Raw genomic sequence first — 14,445 nt, 5'->3', positions numbered from 1 at the left:
ACTCTGCTGGAATTCACTAGTAGTCTCAGAGTGGCCTTGAACTCATGGTGATCCTCCTGTCTCTACCTCCTAAGTGTTCAGACTAAAGGTGTTCGCCCCCATGCCTGACTTTCATTGTTTTTAAACAAGATCTCATAGTAGCCTAGGATGACTTTGAACTCACTGTAATTAAGACTGGTCTTGCAATTGCCACAATCTTCTTGCCTCAGCCTACTGTCTTTTGAGAACTGTTTGTTCAGTTCATTAACCCTTTTATGATTGGATTTTCTTTTGTTGTTTATTTTCGAGTAGGGTTTTGATTTAGCCCAGGCTGACCTGCAGTTCATTACATAGTCTCAGGGTGGCCTCAAACTCATGGCAATCCTCCCAACCTCTGCCTCCTGAGTGCTAGGATTAAAGGCATGCCCTACCACACCTGGCTTCTATGTTATTGTTATTTTTGTTTTTTGAGGTAGGGTTTCATTCTAGCCCAGGCTGACCTGGACTATATTATGTACTCTCAGGGTGGTCTTGACCACATGGCAATCCTTCTACATCTGTCATCACGCCTTAGCTTCTGTTGGTTTTTGGTTTTTCTTTTTTTTTTTTTGGTTTTTCGAGGTAGGGTCTCACTCTGGTCCAGGCTGACCTGGAATTAACTCTGTAGTCTCAGGTATTGTTTTTTTTTTTTTTTTTTTCCTAAGGTAGAGTCTCACTCTAGCTCAGGCTGACCTGGAATTAACTATGTAGTCTCAGGGTGGCCTCGAACTCACGGCGATCCTCCTACCTCTGCCTCCCAAGTGCTGGGATTAAAGGCATGCGCCACCACGCCCAGCTTAGGTATTGTTATTTTTAATAAAAACTGCATTAATAGTATTCTTAGAAACTGGGCAGTAGAGAAAATGGCAAAAATCTGATCTTAGAGTCTAGTGGGCAGATGCCAGGTGATGAATGCATGAGACACAGTGGCATTGAAAATTGCATGATACAGCCAACCATCAGTGTTTCTGGAAGTAGTTTCAGTCTACATCAGTATCCTCTAAGGCGTTCAGTAGGAATGCACTTTTTGGTATCTCACCCCTGGCCTCAACTCACTCAAGACTCTAGTTTGTCTTTTACAAAAGCACAATGTCTGCTGGACGTGGTGGTACACATCTTTAATCCCAGCACTAGGGAAGCAGAGGTAGGAGGATTGCCGTGAGTTTTAAGCCATCCTGAAACTCCATAGTGAATTCCAGGTCAGCCTGGGCCTTTCTTGAAAAACCAAAAAAATAAAAAGCACACAATATCATTCTGACCTACAGCCACTGCTAATAAGAGATGAGAAAAAGCCAAAAAGCAAGCATCGTTTTTTGTTAAAATTTATTTATTTATTTTTATTTACTTATTTGAGAGCAATAGACATAAGAGAGAAAGAGGCAGATAGATAGCGAGAGAATGGGCACACCAGGGCCTCAAGCACTGCAAACGAACACCAGATGCTTGTGCCGCCTGGTGCATTTGGCTTACGTGGGTCCTGGGGAGTCGAGCCTTGGACCAGAGTCCTTAGGCTTCACAGGCAAACGCTTAACCACTAAGCCATCTCTCCAACCCAATGTGTAGCCCAGGCAGGCCTCAAACTCCTGATCCTCCTGCCTCCGGCTCTTCAGCAACATACTACCAGCTTGCGCCACCACATCCAGCTGTACTTTGTTTGGAAAGAGAACATGGGTTCCGAAGTCAGTGTGTATTTTGAATGAGCAGTGAGCAATCTTGTTAGCAGTGGTTAGCACAGAATAGTGCCAGAGAGGCCCAGTGAGAGACTGTGTTGGGACAGGAGTACCTTCTCTTCTTCTCTTAATAAAAGTCTCTCTAAACCTTTAAAAATAAAAATAAAGGGCTGGAGAGATGGCTTAGCGGCTAAGGCATTTGCCTGCAAAGCCAAAGGACCCAGGTTTGATTCTCAGGTTCCACATTAGCCAGATGCACAAGGGGGTGCATGCATCTGGAGTTCATTTGCAGTGCTTGGAGGCCCTGGCATGCCCATTCTCTCGCTCGCTCTCCCTCCCTCTTTCTCTGTCAAATAAATAAATAAAAAATAAAAATAAAAAGTGCTGTCTAGTACTGCCCACAGTAGGTAGAACTGTTTTGGATCAAGCAATTTTTTTCAAGTAGTTTTGACTTTACAGTCCTAATAATTTTGCACACAAATGTTCCCCCCCCCTTAAAAGTTATTTTTCTTAATTTTTAGTGGAGGAAACGTCATATAAGAAGTAGAAATATGTGCTGGAGAGATGGTATTACACTAAAGTGCTTACTTATAAAGCCTGACAGCCTGGTTTGCAGTACCCAGTGACACATGTATCTGAGTTTGTTTGCATTGGCAAAATACCCCGATGCATCCATATGTTCTCCCTCTCTCGTTTTCTCTCTCCTTGCAAATGAAAATTACTAAAGAAAAATAAGCAGGCTACAGGCTGACCTGGAATTCACTATGGAGTCTCAGGGTGGCCTCGAACTCACAGTGATCCTCCTATCTCTGCCTCCCCAGTGCTGGGATTAAATGCGTGTGCCACGACTGGCTTTAAGGCATTTATTTCATCTGAGCCTCCCACTGCCTTGAGGTAGTTACTGTTGTCACTCATTCTGTGAGAAAACAGGCTTAGGTCATACGGGGAATATGTGGCAGCACTGGGACCTAGATCTACAGAATACAGAGCCAAGATTTTTTTCTTTCTTTCTTTCTTTCCCTTTTTTTTTTTTTTTTTTTTTACTATTTGTAAAGCTGTATTCAAAATAGTTTTCATGTCAAGGCTTTACCCTGTGTGGGTAAATTAAACATGTGCTGTTATTCCATATACACTTGGTCTTTGTGCGCAGCTTCAAGCAGTCTGACAGGGGAGGCCTCTTGGGAAACTTGGGGGGATTCATTTGCATCTGTTCTGGTCTGTTCTAACAGGACATAACTGGTGTTAACCACTGAGTTAAATTTAAAATTTTTCTTGTTGTTGCTGTTATTTTTACTTATTTATTTGAGAGTGATAGACAGAGAAAGAAGCAGAGAGAGAGAATGGGCACACCAGGGCCTCCAGCCACTGCAAATGAATGCCAGACACGTCCATCCCCATCTGCATCTGGCTAACATGGGTCCTGGGGAGTCAAGCCTCAAACTGGGGTCCTTAGGCTTCACTGGCAAGTGCTTAACTGCTAAGCCATCTCTCCAGCCTTAGGTTAAATTTTAAATAAAGAGTACCAAATTTGACACTTCTGGAGAAAAAAAAAGGGCTGGAGAGATGCCTTGGCATGTAAGGCACTTGCACTTGCCTGAGAAGCCTAAGGATCCATGTTTGATTCTCCAGTATCCACATGTTAGATGCATAATGTGGCACATGTGTCTGGAGTTTGTTTGCAGTGGTTAGAAGCACTGGTGCTCCCATTCCCATTCTATTTCTATCTCTCTGCCTCTTTCTAGCAAATAAATAAATAACTAGATCTTTATAACAGCAGTTGGGGGCTAGAGAGATGGCTTAGCAGTTAAGGTACATGCCTGTTAAGCCTAAGGACCCAGGTTAAATTCTCCAGGCCCCACATAATCCAGATGCACAAGGAGGTGCATGTATCTGGAGTTTGTTTGCAGTGGCTGAAGGCCCTGGCACACCCATTCTCACTCTCTGTCTCTAATAAATAAATAAAACTTTAAAAAAATGCATCTGGGCATGGTGACGCACACATTTAATCCCAGCACTCTGGAGGCAGAGGCAGGAGGATATCCTTGAATTTGAGGCCAGCTGGTGCTACAGAGTGAGTTTCAGGTCAGCCTGGTCTAGAATGAGACCCTGCCTCTAAAAGAAAAAGGGAGGGGGAAGCAGAAACGTTATTTATGATCCCTCCTTTACTTTCTTAAAGCAAAATCTATTTTTCTAATTCATAATTTTTCCTCTTTTTTTTTCCTTATTAGGAATGGAGAATGTTTGGCTCCATACCAATGCAGGCGTGTCAACAGAAGGATGTGTTCGCTAGTTACCTTACTTCCAACTTCCAAGTGGTAAATAGATTTTACTGTGCATGCATGCATGTGTGTATGTTGCTGGGTTGAACCTAGGGTATCACATATGCTAGGCAAGCACTCTACCACTGAGGGGGATTTCCACCCCTGGTAAATAAATAGATTTTAGAAGTGTGGTTGGTAAATATTTGTGGCTTTCAGCAATGATGTTTTATGGCTTATTTTCATCTTACTGTCCTTTCTTGCTTTTCCAAAACATTGTTATCTCATGAATCAAAAGGCAGATAGGAATCTGGGTGTCATGGCACATGTATTAATCCCAGCACTTGGAAGGCAGAGGTAAAAGGATTGCTGTGAGTTTGAGGCCAGCCTGGGACTACAGAGTGAGTTCCAAGTCTGCCTGGGCTAGAGTGAGCCCTTACCTCAAAAAAATCCCACCACCACCCCCAACCAAAAAAGAAAAAGGAAATAGGAGAAATTACTTGGTTCCAGTCTGGTTTTCTACATTGTATTGTATTCGAGTGCAGGTTAGAGTCTGGGTTTTTTTGTTTGTTTGTTTTGGCTTTTCCAGGTAGGGTCTCCTGCTTATCCAGGCTGACCTGGAATTCACTACAGTTTCAGGGTGGCCTGGAACTCACAGTGGTCCTCCTACCTCGACCTCCCTAGTCCTGGAATTCCAGGTTAGAATTTTAAATTTTTTTAAAATGTATTTATTTATTTATTTGACAGAGAAAAAGGGGGTGGGGAGAGAGAATGGGTGTGCCACGGCTTCTAGGCACTGCAAATGAACTCCCTTTATGCATCTGGCTTACATGGGTACTGGGGAATAGAACCTGGGTCCATTGGCTTTGCAGACAAATGCCTTAACCACTAAGCCATCCCTCCAACCCTAGTATTTTATTTTTATTTATTCATTTAATTAAACCCTTTTTGTAATTTTTTGTTTTTTATTTTTATTTATTTATTTGAAAGCAACAGACAGAGAAAGAGGCAGATAGAGAAAATGGGCATACCAGGGCCTCCAGCCACTGCAAACGAACACCAGACGCATGTGCCCCCTTGTGCATGTGGCTAATGTGGGTCCTGGGGAAACAAGCCTTGAACCTGGGTCCCTAGGCTTCACAGGCAAGCACTTAACTGCAAACAGCTCAGTTAAATCTTTTTCTTTTCTCTTTTTTTTTCTGTGTTTTTTTGTTTGTTTGTTTGTTTTGTTTTGTTTTGTTTTGTTTTGTTTTGTTTTGAGGCAGGGTCTCACTCTAGCTCAGGCTGACCTGGAATTCACTATGTAGTCTCAGGATGGCCTCGAACTCATGGCAGTCCTCCTACCTCTGCCTCCCAAATGCTGGAGTTAAAGGCATGCGCCACTATGCCTGGGACAATTAAATCTTTAAAAAAAACAAAAAACAAAAAACACTTTTATTTGTTTGAGAGAGAGAGAGAGAGAGAAACATAAAGAATAGGCACATCAGGGCCTCTAGCCACTGCAAATGAACTCCAAACACATGCATCACCTTGTATATCTTGGCTTAAGTGGGTCTTGGGGAGTTGAACCTGGGTCCTTTTGCTTTGCTGGGAAATGCCTTAACCGCTAAGTCATCTCTCCAGCCCTACGCTCTAAATTCTCTGTCTGCTCTAACTTGTGTTTTGTTGTTCCTTTAGCCAAGCACAAAGTCTGGCAGCAAGCGGTCTTCATCACATTCCAGCCCTAGTAGTCCAAAGAAGCAGAAGAAGGAAGGAAGCTCGGCCACCTCCCCTGCCGACATGGAACTCGACTCAGGTAGACTCTGGTTGTGATTGCATCGAGAAGGCAACATGAATCTGTATGCTCTGAGACCATATGATAGGGCAAATTACCTTATCCATGGGCAACAATGCATTGCTGCTATCACTGATAGAAGCTGAATTAGAAGCCTAGCTTGTTGTAATAGCAGACAGGACAGCTAGCTGAACCCCTAAATTTGGCAAGTTCATGGACCCAACAGTGCTACATTTAGGTTGTTGGTACATCTGTTGGGCAGCACTTTGGGGAAAAGGGCGTGCCTCTTACCTTCCTGGTTGTTCATTCCCCTACAATGTTTCTCAAGCCTCACGGGACTTGGAAGGCTGAAGTAGTAGGATGACCATGAGTTCAAGGCTAGACTGGGCTAGAGTGAGACACTGTTTCAAAAAAACATGGAAGTCGGGGGGCGGGAGTGATGCATCATGTTTGTAATCTCAGCACTTAGGAATTAGAAATTGGAGGCAGGAGAATCAGATTCAAGGCCAGGGGCTGGAGATACTGCTCAGTGGTTAAGAGCACTTCTTGTGCAAGCATGAGGGTCTCAGGAAGTCTGAGAGAATGATCAAGTTCAATTCCCAGTTCCCACATAAACAGGTGGGCATGGCCACATACATCTGTAACTCCAGTCCTGCAGAGACCTAAGAATCACTGAAGCTTCTGAAAAATAGCAAGTCGTGTAGGGTGTGGTGGCACACAGCTTTAATCCCAGCACTCAGGAAGCAGAGGTAGGAGGATCTCAGTGAGTTCTAGGCCAGCCTGAGACTACATAGTGAATTCCAGGTCAGCCTGGGCTAGGGAGAGAACCTACTTTGGGGGGTAAAAAAAAAGGCATGTTCCAGTATCTGTAGGAGACTCTGGATCACGTAAGAATGGTGAGAAAGGCCTGGAGAGATGGCTTAGTGGTTAAGCCCTTGCCTGTGAGGCCTAAGGACACTGGTTTGAGGCTGGATTCCCCAGGACCCACGTTAGTCAGATGTATAAGGGGCACACGCATCTGGAGTTCACTTGCAGTGGCTAGAGGCCCTGGCGCGCCCACTCTCACTCTCTGTATCTGCCTTTTTCTCTATTTGTCACTCTCAAATAAATAAAAATAAACAAAAAATTTTTTAAAAAAAGAATGGTGGAAAAAATGGTTGGAGGGATGGCTTAGCTGTTAAGGCGTTTGCCTGCAAAGCCAAAGGACCCAGGTTCAATTCCCCAGTATTCATGTAAGCCAGGTGCTCAAGGAGGTGCAGGCATAGGGAGTTCATTTGCAATGTCTGGAGTTCCTGTTGTGCCCATTTTCTCTCTCTCTCTGCCTCTTTCCCTCTTGTTTTCTCAAATAAATAAATTAATTAAATTTAAAAAACAAACAAAAAAGAATGGTGGAAAAGCAGTATATCTGGACGCCTCACATTCTGCTCCAGCTACTGCAGGCGAACTCGTGGGATGCTTCATGGACACACACATACATACATGTACCATACCTCACACCTGACTCAGAACAAACTCATGGACATGCACACATGTATATACCACACATGCACTCCTGACTCAGAACAAACTCATGGACATGCACACATGTATATACCACACATGCACTCCTGACTCACAACAAATTCATGGACATGCACACATGTATATACCACACATGAACTCCTGACTCACAACAAACTCATGGACATGCACACATGTATATACCACACATGAACTCCTGACTCACAACAAACTCATGGACATGCACATATGTATATACCACACATACATACCTGACTCACAACAAACCCATGGACATGCAGAAATGTATATACCACACATGCACACCAAACTCACCACACACTTGTGCACAGGCACAGCAGACTCAACACATTCATATACATATATGCATGCATATACCACACATGTACAACAGTCTTACCACACGCTCCAAGGGGGGGGGGGGAATTTGAGGCCAGCTTGAACTACATAAAATTCTCAAAAGAAAAGAAAGCAGTAATCCTAGCACCTGGGAGTCTGGTTAAGGCAATTGCCTGCAAAGCCTAAGGACCCAGGTTTGATTCCTCAGTACCCACGTAAGCCATATGCACAAGGTGGCACATCCATTTGGATTTAATTTGTAGTGGCTGGAGGCCCTGGTATGCCCATTCTTTCTCTCATCTTTCATCTGCCTGTTTCTCAAATTAATTAATTAAATATTTTTTTAAAAAAAGCTGGGCATGGTGGTGCATGTCTTTAATCCCAGCACTCAAGAGGCAGAGGTAGGAGGATCACCATGAGTTTGAGGCCACCCTGAGACTTCAGAGTGAATTCCAGGTCAGCCTGGGCTAAAGTGAGACCCTACCTCAAAAAAAAAAAAAAAAGTGTGTATGTATATATATATGTGTGGTGTGTGTGTGTGTGTGTGTGTGTGTGTGTGTGTGTGTATGTATATGTATATAGGTATGTAAGTATAGGTATATATATGTGTGTGTATGGAGCTCAGAGGTTAAAGGCTCTTGCTTATAAAGTTGCTGGCCCAGGTTCAATTCCTTGGTACCCATGTAAAGTCAGATGCACTAAGTAGCCTATGTCATTTGCAGGGGCAAGAGGCTCTTGAATGCCCACATATACATATATACACTCTCTGTCTGTCTCATAAATTAAAAAAAAAAACAAAACTTAAAAAATTGGTAACTGAAGTCATTGTAACATGGCATTCATTACCTATTGAAGACAAAGAACATGTGACAAAAGCCTCTCTTCACAAAGCAAAGTGGAAAGATAGTTTGGGACTCCTTAGAACATTCTAACTGTGCACTGAGGCCCGTGGCCCAAAGCCTGTCCAGTTTATCTCTGAACCCATTAAATGTTCTTGTTACTTCTCAGCACTCCCACCAAAACATACTAAAGTGCCCCCTTTCCCACCAAGGGGCAGAACAACAAGGTGATCATACAGCAAGTGATAGTGATATGTATGTATATATGTATGTATATGTGTGTGTGTGTGTGTGTGTGTATTTTTGTTTGTTTGTTTATTTTTGGTTTTCAAAGTAGGGTTGACCTGGAATTTCACTACATATTCTTGGGCTGTCCTCAAACTCATGGTGATCCTTCTACCTCTGCCTTCTGAGTGCTGGAATTAAAGGTGTGCACCACCATGCCCAGCTTGATAGTCAGATATTTAAGACCAAGTGTTGAGAGTCTTTGGAGGAAGAGCCTGCTGATTCAACCAGTCGGGCTTAAACACCCAAGCCAGTGGTACCTATCATAGCATCCTGGATCACTGCAGCACCTGTCCCCAGTTTCTTCCCCATGAGGAAGAATAGGTGCATGATCTCTGTAACAGCTAACTCCAGAAAGAAACAGGGAATTGGGCTGGCAAGATGGCTCAGTGGTGAAGGTGCTTGCCTGCAAAGCCTAACAATCCTGGTTTAATTCCCCAGTACTTATATAAAGCCAGATGTACAATGTGGCGTATGCATCTAGAGTTCCTTTACAGCAGCTAGAGGCCCTGATGTCTCCCCGCCCTTTCTCTGTGCATGTGTCCTTTCTGTCTCTTGCTTGCAAATAAATAAAAATAACAGAGCCAGGCATGGTAGCCCATGCCTTTAATTCCAGAACTTGGGAAGCAGAGGTAGGAGGATCGCTGTGAGTTTGAGGCCACCCTGAGACTACATAGTGAATTCCAGGTCACCCTGGACTAGAGCAACACCTTAACTCAAAACAAAACAAAACAAAAGTGCCATTCACTTGATTCGACATTTCTTTTTTTATTGGTTTTCCAAAGTAGGGTCTTGCTCTAGTCCAAGCTTGCCTATAATTCACTATGTTATCTCAGCCTGACCTCGAACTCACAGTAATCCTTCTACCTCTGCCTCTCCCAAGTTCTTGGTCTAAAGGTGTGCACTACCCCACCTGTCTCTCAGTTTTTGAAACTACATAAACCAGGCTGGCTTTCTGAATACTGGGATTACAGGCCTTTGCCATTTTCTACCCTCACAGAGATGGTATTGTTGTCCATTGTATCGCTGGATACCTTGAAGTTCAAGTAATAAATGTGCATAAACTCAGATGTTATAATACTGTCTATAAAGTATCTTTTCTGGGCTGGAAAGATTGTTTAGTGGTTAAGGCACTTGCCTGCAAAGGACCCATGTTTGGCTCTCCAGATCCCATGTAAACCAGATGCACAAAGCATAAGCATAAGGTCGCACATGCCCACTAGGTGGCGCAAATGTCTGGAGTTTTCTGTCTCTTGCTCTCTCTAAAAAAATCTTTTCCATTTCAGATGTGGAGGTGCCACATGGTTCTCAGAGCAGCAAAGCTTTTCAGTTTCAACCACCATTGCCTCCTGGCACACCTCCGCCACTGCCACGAGGAACGCCTCCACCCATCTTCACTCCTCCACTCCCTAAGGGTACCCCGCCACTGACTCCCTGTGACTCACCTCAGCCCCGACCCACAGCCATGGATGAGGACGCACTGACGCTGGAGGAACTTGAAGAGCAGCAGAGGCAGATCTGGGCAGCTCTCCAGCAGACTGATGGCATCAACAGTGACTCTGATATTCCTGTGGACACACCTCTAACTGGTAATTCGGTTACCTCCTCACCTTGTCCAAATGAGCTTGACCTTCCTACCCCAGAGGGAGCAGCATCTGAAGGGCGGGTGCTGGATGAACCTGATGTTCCAGATACTTCTACAGAGACAGCCAAAGGTGAGCTCCCCTCCAGGCCCACATCTGAGCCCACATTGCTTCATCAGAAGGAGGAAGAAAAACCGGCAGAGGTGGACCCCCCAGGGGCTCTTCTGGATAATGGCACTGTCGTATTAGACTGTGACGCCAGGAATGGGGGCCAGCAGAAGCTCCTTCAGGTGGACACCTGTTCTTCCACAGCTACGAAAATTCACAGCCCCATACCTGACATGAGCAAGTTTGCAACTGGAATAACACCATTTGAATTTGAGAATATGGCAGAGTCTACTGGGATGTACCTCAGGATAAGAAACTTGTTAAAGAACTCACCCCGAAATCAGCAGAAAAACAAAAAGGCTTCTGAATAACTGCATTATGTATCACTGAGAGCTACTTAATGACTTAGAGCTGTTCTTTAATTAGCGCTAGAGGACAGAAACAATTCTTTTCCTGTTTGTCCTGCCCACGCTTAAAAAAAAAAATCAATCCAAGGTTTAATTGTGGTCTCAATTCAAGCCTATTTTAAAATGGAATGACCAGGCCCACTACTTTTGCTATCTTGTATTCTCTGACAAAAACCTCAGTGGGGAGTGAACTGGAGCTTGTTTAGAGATAGTTTGGTAAGGTTTCTACTATTTTTGGAATGTGAATGTCCATCAAGAGTAATTTTTTTTATGTTTTTTGTACATTGTTTTCCCTTTCTACATTTTGCTAATTATCCTGTATATATGTTTAATATATCACTTAAAAAAATTCTAACCATTTTAAATTCATATTTCAAATATGACAACCAAATGAGAAAAATCAGGGATGAGCAGCTTTATCCTCTTTGGGGTATTTTTATAAGATTTAATGCATGAATTTTAATGACACTTTTTGTAACTTCATTCTTCAAATACACTTAATTACAGGTATGTTCACCTTTGTGTACAGAGGTTTAATAAATTAGTTTTATTATATATAATCTAAGACTTTGAATCAAAAAAGCAATTCATAGTTAAATTAATAACTTAAATTTAGAAGAAAATTATGTGGTTGCAAAAATAAGTGGTAGTACAGCTGGGCATGGTGGCTCACACCTTTGATTTCAGCACTCAGGAGGCAGAGGTAGGAGGATCACTGTGAGTTCGAGGCCAGCCTGAGACTACATACTGAATTCCAGGTCAGCCTGACCTAGAGTGAGACCCTACCTCAAAAAAAAAAAAAAAAAAAAAATAGTGGTAGTAGAGACTGGAGAGATGGGTTAGCAGTTAAGGCATTTACCTGGGAAACCTAAGGACCCATGCTAGATTCCCCAGTACCCATGTAAGCCAGATGCACGAGGGGGTGCATGCTTCTAGATTTCATTTGCAGTGGCTGGAGGCCTTGGCATGCTCATTCTCTATCTGCTCCCACCCCCATCTCGCTCTCAAAATGGATATATATATGTTTTTGTTTTGTTTTTTTTTTTCTTTAATAGTGGTAGGGCTGGAGCAATGGCTTAGTGCTTTAAGGTGTTTGCCTGCGAAGCCAAAGGATCCAGGTTCAATTACCCAGGACCCATATAAGCCAGATGCACAAGGGGCACATGTGTCTGCAGTTTGTTTCAAAGTGGCTAGAGGTCCTGGCACATCCATTCTCTCTCTGTGTGTCTCTTTTCTCTCTCTCTCCCTCTGCTTGCAAAGAAATAATTCAAAAAAAATAAAAATAGCTGGGCGTGGTGGTGCACGCCTTTAATCCCAGCTTTTGGGAGGCAGAGGTAGGAGGATCGCCATGAGTTCAAGGCCACCCTGTGATGACAGTTAATTCCAGGTCAGCCTGGACCAGAGTGAGACCCTACCTCAAAAACCAAAAAAAATAATAATAAAAATAAAAATAACCAGAAGCTGCCTGGCATGATGTGGTGATCCTACCTCAGAGGAAAAAAAAATAGTGATAGTAAGGGAAACAAGAATTTGCAAGTTTGGGTGCGTTCAGTGAATTTCAGGCATAAATTTTAAGTTTTGTTATCAGATATATAAGAAAGAGCTAAATTTACAGCTTTTTCTTTTTCTTTCTTTCTTTCTTTTTTTTTTTTTTTTTGTGGTAGGGTCTCACTCTAGCCCAGGTTAACCTGGAATTCACTATGGAGTCTCAGGGTGGCCTCGAACCCACGGCAATCCTCCTACCTCTACCTCCAAATGCTGGGATTAATGGCATGTGCCACCACGCCCAGCTTCAGCTTTTTTTTTTTTTTTAATATTATTTATTTATTTTAGAGCTACAGACACAGAAAGACACATAGAGGGAGAGAGAGAGAATGGGCGCGCCAGGGCATCCAGCCACTGCAAACGAACTCCAGATGCGTGTGCCCCCTTGTGCATCTGGCTAACGTGGGACCTGGGGAACCGAGCCTCGAACCGGGGTCCTTAGGCTTCACAGGCAAGTGCTTGACCGCTAAGCCATCTCTCCAGCCCGCTTCAGCTTTTTCTTTATGTGGAATTCATCTTTTTTTTTCCCCAAGGTAGGGTCTCACTGTAGCCCAGGCTAACCTGGAAATTTTTTTCTTTTTCTTTCTGTGCCAGGAATTACCCATGATAGGCAACTGTTCTACCACTGAGCTACAACCCCAGCCCTGGAATGTAACTTTATACTTGGCCAAGTCCATAAAAATGAACATTTAGAAATCTTGTTAATCTCAACTAATGTTATCCTGTCCCCAGGACAGTAGAAGCAAGACCATTCTGGTTTTAGTTTTCATTTTTAAAAATTTTTTGTTTAGGGCTGGAGAGATGGCTTAGTGGTTAAGCGCTTGCCTGTGAAGCCTAAGGACCCCGGTTCGAGGCTCGGTTCCCCAGGTCCCACGTTAGCCAGATGCACAAGGGGGCACACGCGTCTGGAGTTCGTTTGCAGTGGCTGGAAGCCCTGGCACGCCCATTCTGTCTCTCTCCCTCTAGCTGTCTTTCTCTATGTCTGTCGCTCTCAAATAAATAAATAAAAAATGGACAAAAAATTTTTTTTAATTTTTTGTTTATTTTTATTTATTTGAGAGTGACAGAGAAAGAGGCAGATAGAGAGAGAATGGGCATGCCAGGGCCTCCAGCCACTGCAAACAAACTCCAGACTTGTGGGCCCAGTTGTGCATCTGGCTAACGTGGTCCTGGGGATTTGAGCCTCAAACCAGGGTCCTTAGGCTTCACAGGGAAGCGCTTAACTGCTAGCCCTTAGTTTTCATTTTAGAGAACTTGAATAATCAAACTCTTATTTTATTGTAAACAATAAAGGGAAGGGAAAATATATAAACATGAACAGGTAAATCATTTGGAAGGTCCTCATAGAACGTGGTAGAGGAAAATGATTTACAAGCAGAGAGAGAATGGGTTCACCAGATACATGCGCCACTTTGTGCATCTGGCTTTAGGGAATCAGACTCAGGTCATTAGGCTTTGCAGGCAAGTGCCTTAATTGGTAAGCAATCTCTCCAGCCCGGCATGATGCTTTTACTCTAGAGAGCTATGTCCCCATTTCTGTCAGGCTAATTAATAACTGCCCCAAGAACATACAATGAGGGAAGCACAAAGAAATTTAAGGCACATAATCAGCATTGAACAATGTAGAATTATGTGTGGTGGTACACACCTATAAACCCAGTAAAAAAGATCAAATGTCAAGATCATCCTCAGCTACATGCCAAATTCAAGACTAGCCTAGAATACAGGAGACCTTGTCTCAAAAGAAAATTTAATGGTGGCACGGTGGCTCACGCTTTTAATCCCAGCACTGTGGGGAGGCAGAGGTAGGAGGATCATCAAGAGTTCAAGGACAGCCTAAGACTACATAGTGAATTCCAGGTCAGCCTCGGCTAGAGTGAGGCCCTACCTCAAAAAACCAAACCAAAAACTGGGGAAATAGAACCAGTCAATGACTGTCCTTAAATGAACAAATTTACAGATGTTCATTCATTAATTCAATGATCACTTCTTGCTAGCCAAATGTGAATGGATGGGTGGGTAAATGGATGGATGTGGCAAATAGTATAATAGAATATAGACAAATGGTCACTCTGTATAGCCAGCACTTGGAGGCAGA

At 43.3% G+C, this 14,445-nt stretch overlaps 1 protein-coding gene across 1 annotated transcript in view; it reads left to right on the top strand.

Annotated features, from left to right (window-relative positions):
- Nucleotides 1-11,357, top strand: part of Zcchc8 (zinc finger CCHC-type containing 8) — a 44,702-nt gene extending 33,345 nt beyond the window's left edge. Inside the window, exons 12-14 of the mRNA XM_045132987.1 lie at nucleotides 3,917-4,003; nucleotides 5,624-5,741; nucleotides 9,991-11,357. Coding sequence (XP_044988922.1) covers nucleotides 3,917-4,003; nucleotides 5,624-5,741; nucleotides 9,991-10,766 — 981 coding nt within the window. The 3' untranslated portion in view covers nucleotides 10,767-11,357. The remainder of the gene's footprint in view (nucleotides 1-3,916; nucleotides 4,004-5,623; nucleotides 5,742-9,990) is intronic.
- The last annotated feature ends 3,088 nt before the right edge of the window (nucleotides 11,358-14,445 follow it).

Source organism: Jaculus jaculus, chromosome 13 (assembly GCF_020740685.1).
Source record: "Jaculus jaculus isolate mJacJac1 chromosome 13, mJacJac1.mat.Y.cur, whole genome shotgun sequence".
Lineage (NCBI taxonomy): Eukaryota > Metazoa > Chordata > Mammalia > Rodentia > Dipodidae > Jaculus > Jaculus jaculus.
The sequence above is the reverse complement of the archived record's forward strand: the minus strand, read 5'-3'. Positions and strand labels throughout refer to the sequence as shown.